This window comes from Triturus cristatus, chromosome 2_1, assembly GCF_964204655.1.
Source record: "Triturus cristatus chromosome 2_1, aTriCri1.1, whole genome shotgun sequence".
NCBI lineage: Eukaryota > Metazoa > Chordata > Amphibia > Caudata > Salamandridae > Triturus > Triturus cristatus.
This window is the reverse complement of record NC_140581.1, coordinates 1,049,767,475-1,049,791,056: the sequence shown is the minus strand read 5'-3', so window position 1 is coordinate 1,049,791,056 and position 23,582 is coordinate 1,049,767,475. Positions and strand designations below refer to the sequence as shown.

General features: G+C 42.9%; 1 protein-coding gene across 1 annotated transcript in view; it reads right to left on the bottom strand.

Moving 5' to 3' along the window:
- The window catches only part of EGF (epidermal growth factor), a 732,085-nt gene that overhangs the window by 11,256 nt on the left and 697,247 nt on the right, over positions 1–23,582 (bottom strand). Inside the window, exon 22 of the mRNA XM_085635667.1 lies at positions 17,907–18,006. Within this exon, the coding sequence (XP_085491793.1) occupies positions 17,907–18,006 (100 nt within the window). The remainder of the gene's footprint in view (positions 1–17,906; positions 18,007–23,582) is intronic.

Below are 23,582 nucleotides of genomic sequence, written 5' to 3'. Positions count from 1 at the left end.
TTTTCAGTGAATTTGTACGTTTTTTTAAATGCTAAGTTATGTATTTTTTTTTTTTAAGGTTTGTCACCGTGTGCGTACCGTACGCGCACGGTGCGCTTCGCGTACCGTACGCGCGCTGTGGGGCAAAAAAATTAAATTACATTTTGGCCCTTGGGGGTCCTTCTGGGACCCCCTGACAAAGGCTAGGGGGTCAGGAACTGTCCACCCTGCCCCCTTTTCACGTTCTCCACCTTTGTTTTTCACCCCCTCAGACTGCGAGAGACAAAATGGCGGCCGACACTTCCTGGTTTCGACCGATTCGAATGTTTACTAAGATCTAACAACCAATCAGAATCGGGCTCGCGCACGGCAGCGTGCGCGTACGGTAAGTTTTACCTTACGCGCACGGTGCGCGCTTATAGATATATATATGCTTTTAAATGCTATTTTCTCAGGAAATACTGAACAGATTTACACCAGACCTGCAAAAGGCACATCCCTGACCTGAGCACTACCTCTCTGCCAAATTTCAAGTAATTCTGTTCAGCCGTTCGGACCTTTAGCCATAGGACTAAAGGTCCTATGGAAAAATGAATGGGGAAAACGTGTTTTGGGACCCCCCCTTTTTCTTAGCCCCCGCTTGACGAATCCCCCCGAGACTTTCAGGGAAGGAGCGGAGCGCCCCACCTATTTTGAAAATTTCGCGAGGATTCGTCAATCGGCGCCAGTAGATAATATATATATATATTATCTACTGGCGGTCGCCAGTAGATAGTTATAGTTAGGACCCTGTTTCCATAGGAAATCCGCAACATTCTATTTGGAATAACTTTGGCGCCGGTCGATGAATCCTCGCGAAATTTTCAAAATAGGTGGGGCGCTACGCTCCGCTCCTACCCTGAAAGTCTCGGGGGGATGCGTCAAGCGGGGGCTGAGAAAAAAGGGGGGTCCCAAAACGCGTTTTTCCCATGCATTTTTCCATAGGACCTTTAGACACAGCTACAGCCCGAACGGCTGAACAGAGTTACTTGAAATTTGGCAGAGAGGTAGTCCTCAGGTCAAGGAAGTGCCTTTTGTAGGTCTGGTGTAAATCTGTTCAGTAGTTCCTGAGAAAATAGCATTTAAATCAATATATATATGTGGGCGGAGCCTAACCACACATCTCATCCTGAGATCTGATTGGCTGTCAGCACTTCATCCAAGAAGTGTTGGCAGCCATCTTGGGACCAATATACATGATAGCACCTCATTAAAAAGCATTGCAGTTAATAGAAGATTTTAAGACTTTAGTTACATTATAAATCATTTGTTGATGGTACCATACTCATTTTAGGAATTGTGGTATGTTCTAAGGTGATTTCACCATGTGAAAAAGCCTTCTGCTGGGATATCATGATTGAGAGAAAAATATTTTCTCATGCTTTTACCACAGAGGTTTGGAAGGTGATCTATAAGCTAAACTGAGAGCTTATTTTCTGTAAATTCACATTATCTTTCTCAGTCATGTGAGAATGAAGTCTGACATTCTCAGTAAAACATGTACATCCAACAAGGGCAGAGACTGTCAGTTGATTCCTTTGTGTTCTACTGCAGCTTTCCAGAGTGTTCCAAAGAACTACTAGAGCGCTAACCGTCCTACTTATGATAAATGTATGGCACACCTGAAGCCATCTTGCTTGGATTAAAGTGGTAACTCTTAAAACATTTAATTTAAAAAGGAACAAAATGAGGTGGTTCATTTTTCCATAAAAAGTATGATTAGTGCTGCAGAAAGAAAAATAAGGGCACATTTTGAGTGACTTCTCAAATCCTGGCATGCAGACTGAAACATGCACTTTCAATACCAGCAGCAGTTTTCCCTGGTGAGCAGTAGCTTTACTACAGTGATCTAATGAGCAAAAAGAGTGCTAACATTCTGATTTTATGGCAAATGTGTGACACATTTGAATGCCTTCTTGATGGAATCAAAGTAAAAAACTGAAAGTATTTCCTACTGAGGAGACTGCAGTAAATGAGGAAATTAGGAAACTTCATAACAAATAAGTCTCCCAAGATGGCCACCAGAGACAAAAGAGCCCAAATGTAGCCCAAATATCACCCAGATGTAGCCCAAGTATAGCCCAATGACAGAATGTCCAAGAATGTTCTTAAAAACAACTAGAGCACTTACTGTCTTCATTATGACAAAAGTATGGCACACCTGAAGCCATCTTGATTGGAATAAACTGGTAACACTTAAAACATTTAATTTAAAAAGGAACACAATGAGGGGGTTCATTTTGCCATAGAAATTATGATTAATGCTGAAGAAAGAAAATGAGGGCACATTTTGAGTGACTTCTCAAATCCTCTTCTATTTCATTAAAAAATTCTGACATGCAGACTGAAACATGCACTTTTAATACCAGGAGCAGACTTCCATGGTGAACAGTAGTTTTACTACAGTGATCTAATGAGCAACTAGAGTGCTAACATTCAGAATTCATGGCAAATGTGTGACATATCTGAATACCTTCATGATGGAATCAAAGTAAAAAACTGAAAGCATTTCCGACTGAGGAGACTGCAGTACATGAGGAAATTAGGAAACTTCATAACAAATAAATCTCCCAAGATGGCCACCGGAGACAAAAGAGCCCAAATGTAGCCCAAAATCACCCAGATATAGCCCAAATATAGCCCAATGACAGAAGTGTGCAAAACACTTATTATTTTGTGTTTTTGCAGTGTTATATAGTGCAGACTTGTCAGGTATTGGAGTGCTTTACATGAGCATTGGTTACATCACACAAGAACAAATTCATTTTGGTTGTAGACATGGGGAGACTAAGTGATTTGACCAGAATCACAGAATGTCGAGCTGAAGCAGAAACTTCAACCTGGTTCCCCAGTTGCAAAGTCTGCAGTTCTGGAAGTAACACCACATCCTCTCCCCTAAGTGCAACATTTAATCAAGTTGTCAACTAGATAAAAAAACATAAAGATAACAAATAATTTAAAAGTGCTTTGTCGCTATTTGAAAACTCAGAAAATATGTCCTTATTTTAGTCTTTTAGAGCAATAACCATAATTTTGATGCCAATAAGACCCTCTCATATATGTAATTTCTAAAGGAATGCTCTAGGTATTACAGTTTTGATTACATCAAGATGATGTCAGGCGTTCCACACTTTTGTAATAAATATAGAATGTTAGCAATCTAGTTGTTCATTAGGATACTGTTGAGAGGCAGAGGCCAGGGGCACGGACTCTGAAAATTGAAGGCAGGTAGGAGGGTGCAAAGGCAACAATTTAACCACACTGAGCAGGCAGGAAGGGCCGTGGAAGCACAACAGACTATGGAGGGCAGTGGAAAGGGGGGCAGGGGCAACAAACCAACAATACAGGACTTGCAAGAGAGGCTGTTGGAGGGAAGATCTATTACGGGTCAAGGAAGCTAGGGGCGGTCCCCAGAGCCCCGGCAGCCACCACAGAACTGAGCAGGAGAGTGAGTCAGGGACAAAAGGGGCACCTTAATTTGAGCCGGGGTGCCTAGGAACGCTTGCTCCAAAAATGAAGAAAACAGACATATGAGACATGGAATTGGAGGCAGAATACAATGGCAGTTTAATGAGAAGATGCAACTTCAAAGAAACCGCAGAATAGAGACATAAAGTACAAAATACAGAATCCAGATAATCAGACAGCTGTCATGATATTCTCTGTATCTCAATTAATGGACTGACAGAGAGAGAGAGAAAACACATCTATAAATGCATCATGAGAAACAAGTTACACCAAGGAAAATGTTACCTAGGGACACTCACATTTACTCTTAGAGCAAGCATTCCTGCAATTACAATACAACATCTTTTAAATGCAAAAGTAAAGAGAACAATGGTTAAACATAACATGACATTTCATATAGGTAAAATAGAATAAGATACTTCAAGCAAAGCAGAGCAAGACATTTTAAGCAAAGGAAGACAAGAGCTCCCAGCTCTTGGGGAAAACCTGCACAGCCTGTTAACCTACATACAGACGGCGAGGTTGTCCGTCGATATCTGTGGGTGCTCCCTTTTTATATCATTTTGTGGGCTCCTTTGCACGCTACATCTACCTACGTATGCTACCCAAAAGCTTCGTCTGCAGATTTTACCAGACATTTCGTCATTTACCCACTTAATGCTGACAATGGACTGGGTGAAAAGGTCAGTCTCTCAGGCCAATCGCTTATCGTAAGTTCCATAGAGCAAGCAGAAAATAATGGGTATTGTACAGGAATTCAATATATTCATGTATAAAATCTCCTCAGTTCTCCTAACTTGACGCTCTGCGGTTGCCACTTCCTTAAAAGCGGGAAACCTGCCCAGGAAGCAAGTACCAGTCCAGGATGCAGCCTACTGTATGTCGACAGCTTCAGGGGGATGTTGAACTTTGATACCGAGCACGGAGCACTCGGGTAGGGTGGGGGCTACTAGTTTGGAGCAGAAGGCCTCGCAGACCTGCCTTCAGACTGCTATACACTAAAATTGCAGAGCTATGGTCAATTTAACAAAGAGGCCTACATATTGAACAGAAGGGCCTACACAGGGGTTTTATGCTGGCTGAGTGGTAAGGATGTCTCAGGATAATTATATAGCAACACAGGACCCGCTGGTCAATTTAATACGGCCTACAAATGCGGCTGGCAGGGCAAGGACAAGGGTCTCATACTTCAGGTGTGGACAGAACGGGCCAGGGGCCCCCTGTGATACAAAATCTACCCTCCTTCAAGGCTGTGGCAATGTAATAGACCATTGTGGGCAGAAGGAAGAGGCAATGGTAGTACAACCATACATGCCAACAGACCCGATTCAGCCAGGAAACGTCCAATGTTTTTAAGCTCAAATGGGCTTTATTTGATCTGTCTCCTGTCTACAATATCCTCTTTTTCAATGTAACTCAAAGGGGAAAATCAATAACCCAGTTTTTTTTCAAAATCTCCCTCTTACCAAGTTCAAAATGTTCGCAAGTATGGTACATTGGATCATGGAAGGAAATGGGATAGGGACATGGACTTGGATAACAGAGGACAGGAGAGACATGGAGAGGTGCACCAAACTGACCCTGCAGGGCAGGCATCAGGGTTTGCAGCAGCACAATACACCACACAGGGCATGCAGGACGGGAGTGCTGCACAACAATCCATAGAAAGCAAGAGGGAGGGGACAGAACCATGCACATGGACAACAGAGAACAGAGGGGCAAGAGGCAATGGTAGCTAGCTGACCATAATGGACAGACAGGAGAGAAGGCTGCAGCATAACAGACCATAAAGGGCAGGAGGGACGGATCAGGGGCATTACAATGGAACAGACAAGCCAGGAGGGAGGGAGTAGGGGTCTGCACATGTAAACAGAGGGCTGGGGGCAAGGGGGCAGGGCAGGAGCAGCAAGATGGCCATGGAGGTCAGGCAGGATGGGCACTAGAAGCAAGACACAACATGAAGAGCAACAGTGAGACTGTGATGGCATACACACAGACCATGGAGGGAAGGTGGGAGGGGGTCAGGGGCAGCTAACTGACCACACAGGGAAGGTGGGAGGGGCCATGGCAGCACAGAAGACCATGCATGGCAAGTGGGAGGGTTAGTGGCAGCACAATGGCTATGATGGGCAAGAAGGAGGGTGCAGGGGCATGCACAAAGGACGATGGAGGATAGAAGGGAGGGTCAGGACCTGTGCACAGACAAGAAAGTTCAGGGGAAGGGGCCTCACAACAGACCACACGGGGCAGCAGGAGGAGCAGTTGCAGCACAACAGACCAGGGAGGGCAGAAGGGTGTGGCAGTACAATGGACCATGTAGGACAGGAGGAAGAGGATAGAGGCATGGCATGTGGACAGGCAGGGTGGAGGTGGCAGGGACAGGTTACAGTCATCTGACAATGCTAGGCAGGTGGGAGGGGAGTGGCAGCTCAACAGAACACTCAGAGTAGATAGGAGTGGCAGGTCCATGGGACATGGTGGGCAAAAAGGATGGAGCAGGGGCATGCACAAAGACATCGGAGGGCAGGGGGAAGGAGAATAGGGGCAGCAAGCTAAGCACAGAGTTTAAGCAGGAGGTCAATGATGGGGCATAGAATTGGGCAATGGAGGGCAGGAGGAGTGGACTGGTACATCATACTAAATTGAGGGCAGTGGCAGCACATCAGACCATGCATGGCAGGAGGGAGGAGGCTAGTCCATGGATTCACACAACAGAGGATAGGGAGGAGGGGGATGGGGCAGCAAGCTAACTGTTCAGAGAAGGCGGGTATTAGAAACTTTATTGTTTTTAAAACATTTTGTCTGTGCAAACTACTTAAAATATGAACAAGTATGCAGCATAATCTCACTTTTATTCAGGAAGAAGAAGACGTTAGTGACTGTGACTCCGGGCTCACTTGGCAAAAACACCCCCTGACCCTCCACCCCCTATCGCAAAATGTAATGCCCATGAAAAGGGTAGGTGAACACAGTGTTATATAGAACATAGTCCTGAGAGCACGATTGAAAATGAAAACTAGATATAGTGTATGGTATAAACTATGCACCAAAAAGTGTGATATAAGATGAACCAGGCGTGAAATATAATATGCAATACATTGTGCGCAATGACAGATTCATTGGAGAGCGCGAGATAGCACAGGCACTAGCGCGTGCTATGCGATATGCGCCTTGGAGTGTAATATGCACAGGGCAGTGTTGTGTAACCTAACTAGTCTCTAAAGTTGTAATATAAAATATGTGCTGGGGAGTGTAACGTTGCATATGCACTGTGACAAAGATATGGATCCCAAATTGTAATATGTATGGCATAGCACTGTGCGTTATAACATAGGCATCGAGGAAGGCACGTTAGATGGGGCAATATAACCCGTGCGAAGACAAGTGTGGCATGACATTTTCACGGGGTGGTGTTACAGTGCACATGGGCTAGAGAGTGTCATAGCATATGCACTAGCTAGTGGAATACAATACAGAGGTGTGTGGCACTCGGCAGGCAATGGTGGGTGTAACACAGCATTGGGCTCTGTCAGGAGCGCGCTGTGACTCGCAAGTGATGTTCGTCCCCTTTCCAGACAGTAAAATAAAAAGTATTACACATCCGGCAGTGGATGTGTGTTTTATTAACTGTGAGGGGGGTTTCTTGCATAGTTTTGGTCGAATTTTTGTCGAATCCCCTTTGAATGGCTTGGTGTGCATGTGTATTAAATGTGCCCGTCAATAGCTACCCATGTTTGTATAAATAAACGACAAGGGTGTCTACCGGGATTAGGCACGGTAGAGCATCAGACATGTCAGAGCTTCACTAGTGGTGTAAATACATTCCACGTGGATTAATTGCATGCATAGTCGCCTTTTAATGAATATCACGCAAATCGTCATGGTGATAGGTACGTACGGTTTGTCCAGCATGTCCTAGGTGTGTCTATAAATATATATTTTTGAAAAATAATAAAAAACAGTGGCCGGCCCTGGGGATTGGGGTCAAAAAAATATAATTAGGAGACAGGCCCTGGGGGATGGGGTCATCAGGGCCAATAAATTAGAATAAGAAGGGGAACCACACAGCCCCCCTTCTTAAAAAAATAAAATAAATAAAAGACTGGCATCGTGCCGGAGGCCATGCCCCCTCCATGCAGCACTCTGCAAACGCGCCCCCAACAGGCATCTCCAGTATGCGCCAGGGAGCTGCGCTGCAGACAGGTGTTCTGAGGCCAAGCCCCTTTTTACACCTCTCTGCAACGCAGCTCTGTGGCGCTTACTGGAGGTACCTAGTGGTCTAGTGTGACCCTAGGGACCCTTAGGATTCAAGGGGACTTAATCTCTCAACTTAGAACAGCCACAGGGCGCGTTTACACAGTGGTGAAGGGAGGGGACGGGGCCTGAGGTGACGTGTGCAAACACGCACCATGGCACGTTTTAAATTGGGGATATAATTTCCCTTCAATACTGAAGGCCCCTGGGGGCTAACTAGCCCACCAAGGGCTTCCAGTAAGCGCCACTGAGCTGCATTGCAGAGAGGTGGTCCAGGCCGTGCCACTTTTTACACCTCTCTGCAACGCAGCTCTGTGGCACTTACTGGAGGTACCTAGTGGGCTAGTTGGACCCTAGGGACCCTCAGGACTCAAATGAACTTAATCTCCCAACTAAAAACGGACACAGGGCGTGTTTACACAATGGTGAAAGGAGGGGACGGGGCCTGAGTTAACGTGTGCAAAAACGCCCTGTGGCCTGTTTTAAGAGGTAGTTTTAATCCCCATGCCCTATTATATACTAGGGGCTTATAGAGGAGGTAAGGCTAATCACAGGGGGACCCCAACGCATAATGTTCCCTAGTGTATGTAGGTGTTTTCACTGTATTCTAAGTGTCTTTTAACATAGCACTGGCTCTAGGACTGGTTAGTCAGACTCAGTTACCACCAGTATCCGTCTGAAAAAGTTGAGGGTACAGGATGATTTTGCAACAAGGCTTCTTTCTGCTCTTCTTTTTGTTCTTTCTGCACGTTATCCTTCTTCCTGCACTTATCTTCGTATTTGAGGACTTCTGTTGCTTCTTTCTGCACTTCTTTTGTTTCTTTCTGTGCATTTTTTCTTCTTTCTTCACATCTCCTATCTCTGTAGGCATAGTTAGAAATTAGCATTTAAAAAACCTTTGAAATTAACAGAAAAAACCATAGGTTTCAGGCACGTTATAGTTAGGAATTAGCATTTAAAAAACCTCAGAAATTCACTGAAAAAACCATAGGTTTCAGGGGTGTTATAGTTAGCTGGACTTTTCACTTGTACAAAACCATTGAAATTCCCCCGTTATAGTTAGTTCAGCTAACTATAACTCGCGCGCCCGCAATGCACTGCTGATGACGTCACATATTACATCACTCATGACATGGTCAGTGACATCACTCATGACATCACTGATGACATCTCAAATGACATCACTGATGACATCACTGATGACATCATCCTTGTGATAGAGTGGCAGACCTCCTCTCACCCTAATATAACCTTTGATACACACATTCAAAAATAGAGACTAAAATTTTCAAAACAATGGACATACCAATACCAGTTACAACATCCTCTTCAGTAATTCTAAGATCCACATACACATCCACTCATTCACCAACAGTCCAATACAGTCACTCATACATGTACTCACTCATCATATGTACTCATACACCTATACATCCTGTTACACAATGCCACTCATCCATAGAGTTACTCACACACATAGTCACTCATGCTAATAAAGAATCAAACATACATTTACTTGCATATACAGTTATACACACACCACCACACTTACTTCTACGGAAACTTGCACATACTTAGTCTTTTAAACAATCACTTAAAGAAACACATACTTATTCATACAGGACAATCTCTCACTCTCACATATACTCACATATATACACCAATAGTCACATATACTAGTTTAAAACATATGTAGTTACTCATAAAGACACTATTGAGACAGTCATTCACTCACTAACACACCCATACACACACTCATCCACCCATACAGTCCTGCACACATACTGTGTTCAACACATACAAACAGTGAGTCACTCATTCATGCACCTATGCACTACGTAATACCCCCACCGAACCATGCAGACACTCAGACTGATACTCAAAAAACCAACTAATAACCTATATAGACACCCATGTAGCTACTCACCAACCCATGCAGCCACTTATACACAAAGTGAGAGACTGATACAGATATTTACATATTTAAACATTACTCACTAAGCCATGTATTCACTATGATACACTTAATCAGTCAGTTACACAATCAATTTTTCAAAAACAAATCATCCATTTAGACACTTATATACCCATTTATTCTTCCATCGACCTTGAGATATACATATATAAAACATATTTAATTTTCAGAATAACACACATTCACTGGATGATGTCATCAGTGATGTCATTTGAGATGTCATCAGTGATGTCATGAGTGATGTCACTGACCATGTCATGAGTGATGTAATATGTGACGTCATCAGCAGTGCATTGCGGGCGCGCGAGTTATAGTTAGCTGAACTAACTATAACGGGGGAATTTCAATGGTTTTGTACAAGTGAAAAGTCCAGCTAACTATAACACCCCTGAAACCTATGGTTTTTTCAGTGAATATATATATATATATATATTATCTACTGGCGGTCGCCAGTAGATAGTTATAGTTAGGATCACGTTTCCATAGGAAATCCGCAACATTCTATTTGGAATAACTTTGTCGCCGGTCTACGAATCCTCGCGAAATTTTCAAAATAGGTGGGGCGCTATGCTCCGCTCCTACCCTGAAAGTCTCGGGAGGATTCCTCAAGCGGGGGCTGAGATAAAAGGGGGGTCCCAAAACGCGTTTTTCCCATGCATTTTTCCATAGGACCTTTAGACACAGCTACAGCCCGAACGGCTGAACAGAGTTCCTTGAAATTTGGCAGAGAGGTAGTCTACAGGTCAAGGAAGTGCCTTTTGTAGGTTTGGTGTAAATCTGTTCAGTAGATTCTGAGAAAATAGCCTTTAAATCAATATATATATCTGAGCCAGCTTACGGTGCGCTTACCGTGCGCTTACCGTACGCGTACGGTGACGTGCGCGAGCGCGATTCTGATTGGCCGTTAGATCTTAGTAAACATTCGAATCGGTCGAAACCAGGAAGCGGCGGCCGCCATTTTCTCTCTCGCACTCTGACAGGGGGTTGAAAAACAAAGGGCAAAAACATGTAAAGGGGCTGTTTAGACAGCTCCCAAGCCCCTAGCCATGTTGAGGGAGTCCCCAATGATCCCCCAAGTGAAAAAAGGCAATTTTAATTTTTTCGAAAATTTCGCCGATTACACTTACCGTACGCGTACGGTAATAAATAATAAAAAAAATAAAAAAATATCCACACTCTCCCCACCCCATGTGCAAATGGTGCCCGACGGGCACCATTTGTGCATGGCATATCACAGCAAAGCAAAACATATATTTTACCTGTCACAACGATGCTCATCATATGTCCTCCATGTGCGCACGGTGCGCGAAGCGCATCGTGCGTTCATGGCCCATCTAGCGTAAAGTGGGCACGCGGTGCGCGAAGCGCACCGCGTGCTCATTGTGCGCGCACGGTGCGCGAAGCGCACCGTGTGCGCACGGAACGAACTGCGTTAAGTGGGCGCGCACGCCACGAATGGCGTAAACTAACTTAGCATTTAAAAAAACGTACAAATTCACTGAAAAAACCATAGGTTTCACACACGTTATAGTTAGGAATTAGCATTTAAAAAACCTTGCAAATTCACTGAAAAAACCATAGGTTTCACACATGTTATAGTTAGCTGGACATTTTACTGATAAAAAACCAATGAAATTCCCCCGTTATAGTTACTGTAGGCAACTATAACTCACGCGACCGTAATCCTCTGCTGATGACATATGTGTCTTTATGAAAAAAAATATTTGTAATATATGTATAGCTAAAATTTAATGGAAGAAGACATGGGCAAATAAGTGTCTAAATACAGTATTAGCATCAGCAGAGGATTGCGGTCGCGTGAGTTATAGTTGCCTACAGTAACTATAACGGGGGAATTTCATTGGTTTTTTATCAGTAAAATGTCCAGCTAACTATAACATGTGTGAAACCTATGGTTTTTTCAGTGAATATATATATATATATATATATATATATATTTGAATTGAAAAGGTCTTGGCTAACGCCAGACCTAACAAGCATTGGTTAATGTATTAGGTTTTGCCTGTGTGATTAATAATAAGCTGTCTGGGCAGGCAAAACTTAAAAGTAAAGATATCTGACTTGATAGCCGAGTTGACTAGCGGAACTTGGGTCAATCACTGAGCAACATAAAACCTGAAGAAAAAATGTATGCAAGAGTAGATTTTATATTCAATTAAAAAGATGAGCAGTAGATGGCAGTGTTGTCCAGTTCTTCCAATATGTGAAGAGCGTGACACGAGATCTTCATATGGCTTGTGCAGGCACACTAATATAACTGCCCAAATCAAAGTCATAAAATCGAGTTCAAGAACTTAAGCCCTCATAAAAAGTAGAGTGAGATCAAATCAATACCCCTTGGTAGCGTCACGATGACAAGATCAGGAATGTAACACAGCTGTTTCCATGCTTGCTTGCTTTGAGGAGAGAATATAATTCAGCCCTAAAAGATAGGAAAGTTGAACTTAAACTGGATCTATGGGCGCAACTCCAGAAAAGCAGTGAAAATAAAAATAGTTCCGCTTTTTGGACTGTAGTTAAATCCCCCTTTCTTTTGAATTCCAAAGACTCTGCTACTATTGAGGTGGCAATTGATGCGGGGGCTTGGGTAGACCATTTTTCAAGGATCTTTGCAAACTATCCCGGTGAAGGGGATAGCCAAGATCCTGTAATTCTACCACCTCTAGGAACATCTCATCCCTTAAATATTGGTATAACCATGGAAGAGGTGTTACCAGCATTAAAAGCCAGTAAAAATTGAAAGGCTCCGGGTCCGGATGGGGTCCCAATAGACCTATTCAAATCAAATTTAGGACTTTGGGCCCCAATTCTGACAAGGGTACTTAACGCGGCATTTGGGGTGGGACTAATAGATTTGTGGTCCAAAACAATTATGGTCCCCATCTTTAAGAAAGGGGATCGTCAAGATGTAACATGCTATCGACCAATCTCACTATTGGACTCCATGGGTAAAATGGTGGGGAGGATTATCTTAGAACGCCTCATGGGCTGGGCGGAGGATGGACAGATCCTATTGGAAATCCAGTTTGGGTTCCGGGAGGGCCTAGGGACAGTTGATCAGGCTTTAAACCTGACATTGTTGTTGGGAAAATATGTATCTGCAAAGGGAGGCAGTGTCTACATGGTTACGTGGACCTGTCTGCGGCCTTCGATTGTGTTAGTCACACGAAATTATGGTCCATACTACGGGATATGGGAGTAGATATATCACTTTTAAATTTCCTACGCGAACTGTATTCCAACGCCTCAGCTAGGGTAAGGTTTGGGGTAAATGGAGAATTCACTGCGTCGTTCAAGGTGGAGAGAGGAGTCAGACAGGGTTGTGTCCTGGCCCCCTTTCTCTTTACGCTCTATACTAATGGCTTGGAGAGAGCCATGTTGAAAGGGAGTCAGGACCTCCCATGCGTAAAAGATCGCCAGATTCCGGCCCTACTCTACGCGGACGACGCAGTGATATTGGCCAGAACCCCGATCGAGCTACAAAGGGCATTGAACAGATATTCTGATTTCATGGGCAAGCTAGATCTACGAATTAATATTAAAAAAACCTTTGTTATGATTTGTGGCCCCGGTAAAAAAAGGACAAAGGAAATATATCTGAATCAGGAGAAACTTGCCATTACAGCTCAATACCCATACCTGGGAATTATCATCGATCGCAAATTAAATTGGAACGCAGCTATTGAATCTAGAAAGTTCCAGCTTTTAAGAACTACTAGGGCCCTCGTCAATTTCGCTACAAAATTGGGAAAGAGACCCCCTGTAGAACTCCTAAAAATCTATATAGCCAAATGCCAATCCGTAGCGCTATATGCCCTTGAGGCACTTCCAGTAGGATATACAATACACAGACAGGACAGACCCATAGGCAGAGGAGGGGGCATTGCAATTGTAATCCGGGAAAGCTTGCGATGCCAACTTGACAGCTCTCCTATCCTGGTCCTGGATAGTGAGGCAGGGAGCTTCACTATTAAAGTGAATAATAGCTACACGCTAAAGGGCATGCTAATCTACAGACCCCCAGGCCCTATAGCCAAGTTTGAGGAAAGTCTGGTTGAAGGCATTATGGAGACCGCTTTATGCAAAGACAAATTTTTGGTAGTTGGAGACCTTAATTTACATCTTAATAACCCCTTAGACAGCGTTAGTAAGAATTTCAGTCAGGCATTAGGAGCCCTCCAACTGAATCAAATTGTTAGCGGTCCAACTCATCAGTTGGGTCACCTGCTGGATCCCATATTTGTCAACTGTGGGGAAGTAGAAGCCACGACCCCTATACCCATCCCCTGGTTGGATCACTATTTAGTCCCTTTCACTATTCGTATTCCTGGAAGTAGACCCCCGCAGCCAACAGTATTGTATCACCGCAGGCGGAAATGGGCTACTTTCTCCCAGCCTAAATTCTGCGAGGCACTGACTAAAGGGGGGAGCCCTGGGGGGGATGACGCTGACACGGCCAATACTAATCTTTGCAAACGCATCAATGAGGCAATGGATTGTACAGCTCCTCTTCTAAAAACCAAATCTGGGGGCCGTGTTCAAAAAACTGCCCCATGGTTTAACGATGAATTAAGAGCCCTGAAAACCGCACTGAAGAGAACCGAAAGAGAATGGCGCAGGACTTTCTCCAAAGAATCTAGAGTCACCTACTTGACCGAGAGGCGACTTTACCATGGGCTGATTAGAAAGTCCAAAACAGCATACTATACGTCTAGAATCAGTGAAGCTGGTAATTCAATAAAAGAGCTGTTTTCGCTCTACAAAACTCTTTCGAGCGGAAAATCAGCCACTGTCCCAGACGATTGTTCCCCCGAATCGTGCAATAAAATCGCAGACTTTTTTTCAGAGAAAATAGTCAAAATCTACTCGGCGTTCCCAACGCAGCCTATAACTGGGACAGAATTTGTCGAAAGCCCTAGGGAATGGGGAGATAGACACAGACTGACCCACTTTGTTATCCCGCCCCCAGAAGATCTCCTAAAAATTTGTAGATCCATGAGGTCGGGTTCTCCACGTGACCCTACCACACCTAAACGTCTGGCAGATAGTCTGGTGGTATTAGAACCTTACATCAGACATCTATTAGACGTGTCTTTTAGTACCATGACAGTACCTAAAGACTGGAAAAAGGCGGTGGTTCTACCTCTAAGGAAGAAACCAACCATCAGTTTTGAGAAACTAGAGAACCTGCGTCCAATCTCACTCCTACCATACCTGGCCAAAGTAGCCGAAAAAACGGTCAATCTGCAATTGATGGACTTCGTGGAAAAAGCTGCCTTATTACACGATACTCAATTCGGCTTCCGTCCCCGTCATTCTACAGAGTCTGCACTCCTAACAGCGGTGGGGACCCTACGTCAGGGGGCGGATGAGGGTCACACCATGGCCCTCATCCTATTGGACCTGAGTGCAGCATTCAACACTGTAGCTCACGCCAACTTGCTACAGTGTATGAATAACGGAGGAATATCTGAAGCTGCACTCCAATGGATCCAATCCTTCCTGACTGGGAGAAGCTTCCAAGTCCGCCAGGGTGATCACTACTCTAGAGACATAGGATTGGGACAGGGCGTTCCCCAGGGATCGTCCCTGAGCCCAACTTTGTTTAATCTTTATGTCTCTCCAGTGGCTTCGATTGCCGTGAGTCATGGATTGAACATCGTGTCATACGCCGATGACACGCAGTTGGTTATCTCCCTCTCACGTGCACCCGGACTTGCTATGGACAGTTTCAGGGCTTGCATGCAAGATCTTGCAACCTGGATGTCCACCAACTGCCTTAAATTAAACGGCAACAAGACCGAGGTGCTCGTGGTGGGGGGGAGTCCATCTGTTTGGTCGTCGGCATGGTGGCCTCCATGCCTAGGTGAGGCACCTATGCCCCGTCAGGAAGTCAAAAACCTTGGTGTATGGCTCGATGCTGACCTGTCTTTTGGACCCCAAATAGACCGAGTGGCGGGTGTCTGTTTCAGCGTTTTAAAAATCCTACGGAAGGTCCTTGCTCTCCTTCCTATGTCCGCCCGGAGAACGCTGGTACATGCCCTCGTGACATCGCGCCTAGACTATGGCAACCTATTGTACTTGGGAGCCACCTGCAAGGCAATAAACCGCCTCCAGGTATTGCAGAATGCGGCAGCCCGCCTCATCCTAAAAACCCCAAAAAGATCGGATTCTAAAGCTGCCCTTCAGACTCTCCACTGGTTGCCAGTGAGAAGCAGAGTGGAATTTAAAGCCCTCTGTACCTGTCACCGTATTCTTGCTAGGAAAGCGCCTATACCACTTCAGAACCTAGTTACCAAGTATGCACCATCACGCGCTCTGCGCTCTTCACACGGAGGTCTACTTGTGGTCCCTAGGGTCAGAAGGGCCCGCATGGGTGGACGCTCTTTTCGCCATTTGGCAGCGAAGCGCTGGAACGCCCTGCCTCTTAATCTCCGCCTAGACCCATCGGAATCCAGTTTCCGGAAGAACTTAAAAACACACCTATTTTCAAGATAATCGGGCTCACTCCTCACTACTGCTCTGAGTTTTTCGGTTGTAGCTCGGGGACACGCTTCCTAGCGTAACCAAGCGCTTTATAAGCCTCCCTTAATAATAATAATAATGTAAAAACTAACTCCTTGCAGGTGATAGAGAACGCCTTTTTGAGATACCTCCTATCCCTCCCCAGGAGTGCAGCGACTTTCTCATGTCACTTGGAACTGGGGATTGCTCATATATCAGATCTAGCCAGAATTCAACCTCTCTTGCTCTGGCACCGTATATGGTCTTCGGATAAGAATATATTCACACAGCAAATTATCCGAGACTGTATGGAGCTGGATTTTGCAACCAAGATTGGCTGGTTAACCCATATCAAATCTTTCCTAACTGATCTAGGTTTGGAAAAGTATTATCTGTTTCCAACCTCGATTCGATCGGTACCTAGGAAAATACTGAAAATGGTGTCCCTTAGCCATCTCGAAGAATTACGGACTGTTAATGAAGTGTCAAAATCGACCGTACAACAAAGTATGGCCGTGCAAATTACTTCTAGCATTCAGCCATATCTAACCTATGACTTTACCATCTTTGAGAGATTCCTTCTGGTTAGATTTAGGTTGAATATGTTCCACCGTCTGGTAGCTTTTCCAACAAGCAACAACTGGGACATGGTTTTACCTTGTTGTCCCTGTGACAACATCTCTAGACAGGCAACAATTCATACAGTCTTCTTTTGTCAATTCTATAGGGACCATAGAAAAATATGGCTAATACCGCTTTTAAAACTTACGGGCATCAGAAGGTGCCGTCCGGCATTATTGGCGCTACAGCAATTGGGTGAGGAATGGATAGCAAGGCTTATTGTTAAGTTCTTGATATGTATTTTTCGACACAGATTGAACCTATAAAAATTATATGGCTATAGATCTCGGGAATTGATTTTCTAAAAATTGAACCTGAATAGATAAACTTGTCTCTCCAAAACTAATGATTTGTAATATTATTAAGACACCGTAGAGCACGATAACAGAATCTTATAATGAATTTTTCTGCCTGTTATCACTTTTGAATTTTTTTTAAACTAGTAGTGGATATTAATGTACAATATGAGATGTACCTGTTCTCTTTTTATGTAACTGCTTTTATGGTTTTTAAATTGACAAAAGCCGAATAAAGTAATTTTCTTTCTTTCTTTCCATGCTTGCAGCTAGGGAAGGTAAACCAAAAAAAAAGTTCCACACACTTGTGGATGGACACAGTAATTTGGTCCTTAGAACTGGTAAGAGGCCCCTTTTAAGATATATTAAATGCATGAGATTTCGCAAGCACAATGTAAGGGCTGTGCAGGCAAAACCTACAAATGAAAAAGCAGAAGAAAATGCTAGAAGCAGAAGTAATGGCATATAGAAGGAGAGCAGGAGTTAAGCAGAGTATTGTAGTAAATAGCCCAATAAAACACAGAAGAGAAGACTAGACAAGAGTAGAAAAGAGTACGTAAAAGGTACTACAATAAAAAAGGGAACAATAGAATAAAGAACAACAGAAAGCGGAAAATATGAAAAGAAAACAAAGTACTGAGATGTATAAAATAGTAGAAAATAGTAAAATAAAAAAATAGAAACATGTTCAAATGGTTGAAAAGAAAAGAGATAACACATTAACCAGGAAACATTCTTATTTTGCTCACTGTGCTCTGTAGGACAAGAGGAACAATGACCAGCTGGCTCCCGGTTGATCACTTCCACAACTGTTTTATCATCGACACCGCATTCCAGAACCACGATCAACTATAAAAGGCACAGAAGGAAATGTTGAAATTTTTACTTTGCAAATGGCGACGACTCACGTGAATATTAAGTCTGGGTGTTTTCACTTGTAAAAAGTTGGTGAGCCCCAATGAAATCTCAAGTTTGTCGGTATTTACCAGTCATTTGCAAGTAGTTTCCTATCCTGAAAAATGCTTGTAAATTCACTTATCAGTGGTGTTTTCGGGGTGAAAATCAGGAAGGATAGCCTTCAAAGCCCCCAAACTTGACAAGGTGTAAAGTAAGGAGTTTATCTACAAAAATATATTTTCTCATAGGAGAAAAAACGTTTTCCAGGGCACATACACATATGTATGATATTTCTGCACATCCAACTCTCGTGATTCAAATGTACAACTTTTTTGAAACTTTGTTGCTGTGGGCTGTAGTTTTTAAGAGAGATTTGGACAGTGCAAATTCTTATTCTGATAGAGGAAGCATGCATTTTTTTCCTGTGTAAAAAGGACTGATTCGTTTAGATGTTTTGCTTTCTTTAGAATGTTTCCTAATTTCTGCATTTTCATACATAAGCATATTTACTCAGTATTCATTCTAGGTGCTACGTTTTGTTTCGGGAAGAGTCAACCCACATACAAACCGAAACCCTTCATCCAAAGCAGCAGCAAGCAACAGGAGGACTTTTGCCTTGAGCTTAAGACACACCAGACACGTTTTCAATTGCTCCCTGGTGTGTTATACTTGTTATAGAGCATAAAGGTGCAAGAGAAACAGAGCGCTTTACATAGAGTAGTGTGCAGTGAAAAATAAACAAGAGGATAGAATCAGCAGTTTAAGATCAAGCTTTACTGTACATTACTGCAGAGGGGCGTCAGAGAACAGTTAGTGCATGGGACAATTAACATAATCGAAGGGAAAATAAAATATAGAAAGCATGAATGTCAATTTACAAAAAGTTAGTGGTAGCGGAAATGACATCACACACACTTTGACCAGAACAACAACACAGGAAGTGATATGTAAGAACACCATGTCATCCCAAGAGCCGGGACAGGCATAGGAAAAACAATGATACTAGGTTCTGCTACATTGTGCCACATGTTTGAATGCAGTGAGGCCCCTAGACGAATCTCTTCCCCTAGAGCAAATTGCCTTCTGCTTAATATATATTTTTCTTTTCCTCTCTTTCAAAATTATTTCTGTAAAATGTTGTCACAAAAGCCATTAAAAAAAACCACCCATGAGCTTGTATGTATACCGATAGGGGCAACTTCACATGATTTTTGTAAAACTTAACTATATAAAAATATTTGAAAATGTACACGTGACTGTAAGCATGTTTAGTCTGCCATTTCCTAATTGTTTTTGTGGCAACGTTTTACAAGAACCATTTCTAAAGAACACAAACAACAGTAAAAGCAAAAGATCCGCAGCCAAAACTAGGCCTATTGGCCTTATCAATGCTTGTTGATTTTTATAATGGACATCAGTAGGAGCCAGGGCTTCAAACAAGGAATGTTGTTCCTACATGACCGTGTGCTACATTTAGCCGAAGGCTCTTTGTCTGGAGATGGAGATCAGTTAAGGGACCTCACTTCTGGATATCGGGACTGAGAGAGATCTTGTGCTGCATATGCATCTGAAATCAGGGACTGAGGAGGTTTGATAAGCCACCAGCAGGAGAACATTTTAGTTCATTAGCATGTGCATCACATGCACATAGGAATGTTTTTATTTCCCAAAACAAGTAAATTCTGAAGTGTAATGCACGTTGTAATAATGAATGACTATTTCCCGGATAGATATATCAAATAAAAGTAAACGAGGGAACATCAGAGCCCCATTATGCATCTGACGCTAGCACTGCTATTGTGATCGATGCAGCCAGTAGTTGCACGGGCACTGCCAGGTGTAGCAGGGGGCAAGCCAGGGGTCTCAGCTGCGACCCCTGGTGACCCCTATGACATCCATGATAGGAAGATTCCGCAGGAATTCCATTGCTTAGCTAAAATATGTCAAGGTCCCTGCTTCAAGAAATATGTCATGTAACTAGCAGGAGGAAGGAGGGATGCAATAGTTAAGAAACTATTGCTCTAGTTCTTTTTTTTAATGAAGGTAGAGAAAAATAATGTGGATTGCTGAATGGCTAGAGTTCCCAGCTTTGTGTGTGCAGCTAGAGAAATCCTGGTTCAGGCTGCACTTTTTGTTGAAGATAGGAATTTTAAGTAAGAAGGTATTTAAGCTGCTTAGTTAGAACAAATGTCTTTCGATTTTCAGCTGCTTGGTCAGGTAGTGGGAGTGGTAAGAGTGTAAACATTTGTGGAAGAAATATGCATCGGTGAGTGCAAAAATGAGTAATGTGTTTGATAGAACAGAATATTTTAGGTGATATTAACCTTACATGGATACTAAAATGTACCTTGATAATAACGTAGAAGATTGCTTAACAAAACAAACCGTAGGAAAATGTGAAATTTTTAAACGCTTAGAAACAAACATGCAGCTTATTAGTCATCAGAAAACTCCCATTTTCCTTGTGCTTACATGAATAGGCCTCATATTTATTTCCTTTTCCGGTTTCCCTTTAATAAAATAATGCCTTTCAGATCTGCTGATTTATTCCAATATTTAGCTCCAATACGTGTCATTGTCAGAAAATGTGCTGTTTCAAGAAAATGTATTTTTTCCTTTCCTCAGACCATATGATTTCATCGTATTAGATCAAGTCACCTGCTATGTGTTATAACAAATAAAATGTATAGTAGAATTAAGGCTTGTTGAAGAAAAATGTTTATGATAATCTGCTATATTTTAATATTTCATTCTATAGAGCAGCCTATTGTTACACAATGGGATACCAAACAGCCAACAGAGCAGGCTAGAGTAGGCTTTCAAAGGTTCTCATAATAACCTTCCTAGATGTACCTTTTTGTAATACGTTGTAGCTGCATTAAAATAACATCATGTCGACATGGATGTTTACCGGGTAAACCGAGGGGAAATGCGATAGACCATCAGAAGATCCTTCTTCATTGGCTGGAAATGACTTAAGCACCTGCTTTTGCAACATATGTCCTATGCCTTTCTATGTAGTACGTGTTCCTAGTTAGAGAGTTACAGCATTCAATGCACGCCTACCCTGCCATGCCCCTTAGCACGTTGTTGAGCTAGCCCAAATTACTGTTAGCTACTGCTAACAATCATGATTTTTCTTGTTTTCCTTACCTTATGTGAGGATACTTCTTTTCTTTAAGCCGAATCATAGCTATTGCTGTAATTCGTTTCCTTCTACTTTGGATTGACGGTTGCTACTGCAATTGTCAGGGAGTCCGGCTGAGTTTCCAGAACTGCTCTTAATGAGGAGTTCGCTCTCTTGTGACTATTAGCTTGATGCTCTGATTCATTGCTCTTTTCACAAGGAACTCTTTATGGGTTTCATGTTAGCTTAGATTAGGACCTTTAGATTAAGATAGGGACTATTTCCTTGATGGAACATGCTGTTATTTTCATGCTGCCTCTAACCAAATTTTTCTCAGATATTTCTGTAACTGGATATATCTGACTAATCCTAATAAAAGACAAAAATATTACTAATCTCTTAATGAGAAATAAAACGTTTAAACATTTACCAAACCTCTCACGATTGACTGAACTCTAAACAGCTATAAATTGATGAATTTTTATGTATGCTCCATTCTAACACAGTTGAAAATATCTGTCTACCAAGAGATGGAGTTGGCGTGGAATTGGAGATCTCTGTTGTAATTGAAAGGGTTAAACTGGTTATAAATTATCACACTATCATCATCAAAGGCCTTAGATCAGACATGCTGCTGAATGCTGCTGAACGCAAGGATGTCCTAATGGAGCAACGTGAATTTTAGGAATGACAGGGAGACTAGAATTGCCATACGTTAAGCTAGAGAGTACCAAAGATTTGATTATTTCCTTTTGCTCTTGTTCAAAAGTTCAAAAGTTGTGGAGAAGTGTAGCTCACTGGTTAGAGGAGGCATACCCTGAAGCAGAGATCAGGCCCGGGACCTGGGTTCGATTCCCGACGCGGCAGGGTCCAGAACCCAATTGTCCACGGACTCGATAATTCTCGCTTCGGTGCCCACTCTAAGCAAGAGTTCACACTATGCAGCTCTGGGCAACAAGCCTGCTTAATCTCCACAACGGCCCCCCGTGGCGGGATGCCTGGCTTTCACCTTGGGGATGCCCAGTACAGGTTATCTTACAGGGAAAAACCAGGACGGGTTCCCAATGCAAGCGCCAAGATGCCCGTAGGGTGATAGTTGCGCTCTATAAGTATCCCAATCAATCAATCAATCAAATCGACAAAGCTTGAACTCAGGAATAACTCTGAGCTGGCGGTTAGCATTGGCATTTCTAGCCATGTTGTTGCTGTTTTTATGAAGATTGAGTTGCTGTTTTTATGAAGATTGAGTTAATTAACCAGAATACATACAAGTGGTTTGTAGCTTTCAATAACAAAGAATAATCCAAGAAACGAGTAGAATCTCCCCCAGTTGTTACCCACAGTGGAAGAGGAATGTGGTAAGATACGTAGAACTCAGTTTTGCTGATATTTAGTGTCAGGTATAAGTGTCATCCAGGACTGTATGTTGACAAGAGTTGTGGCCAGGAAACAGATATCAGCTGAGGAGAAAACCTTTAACTGAAGGTGGATGTCACCAGCATCTTGATTGAAGAGTGTGAGGCTAGGACAGTGATGTATGCGAATTAGGAGAAAAATTAAAAATAAGAAATCACATTGGAGGAAACCAAATCATGGAAAACTAATTTTAAGAAATCAATGTATCACTATACAGAACGAAGAAGGAAGACTATTCACGACACTATATACCAAACCAACAGCGCGTAATACCACCCTGAAATATGACTCCCACCATCCCAGAAGTCTCAGAGATAATCTGCCATACGGACAATTTTTAAGATTACAACGAAATTGTTCAAAAAGAAGCAACTTCTATAAAGAGACAGATATCCTCATCAAAAAACTGAGGGACCGTGGATATCCGAAAGGCTTGCTGAACCGATCCAGGAAAAGGGCATGGTATCGCACAAGGGAGACCCTCCTAGAGATACAACCTCCAACAGAAGACATTCAGAAATTGGTATGTGTGACCACGTTCAATACACGTAGTCATGAAATCAAGAAAGTCCTACTCAAGTACTGGAACCTGGTATGCACTGAAATTGAGAGCCAGGAGAAACCTCTATTTGCCTTTAAAAGAGCAAAAAACATCAAAGACTACGTTGTAAGCTCTTACCTTGAAACTGAGAAACCAAGAGACATTCGACAGCAACTCAATTTACCCCCTCTAATCGGCCACTTCAAATTTAGCTCCTGCAAAGCCTGTGAGTTTGCAGAGATTGGCTTATCATTCCAACATCTAGGAAAGACTTATCAACTAAGACAACACAGCAACTGCAATAGCCAGAACGTCATATATGCCATACGATGCCCGTGCAACAAGATCTACGTTGGCCAAACAACTCAAAAGGTCAAGACAAGGATACTCCAACACCAAAGTAGAATCCGCTGCATGGTCCAGGGAGCACCCCTGGTAGAACAC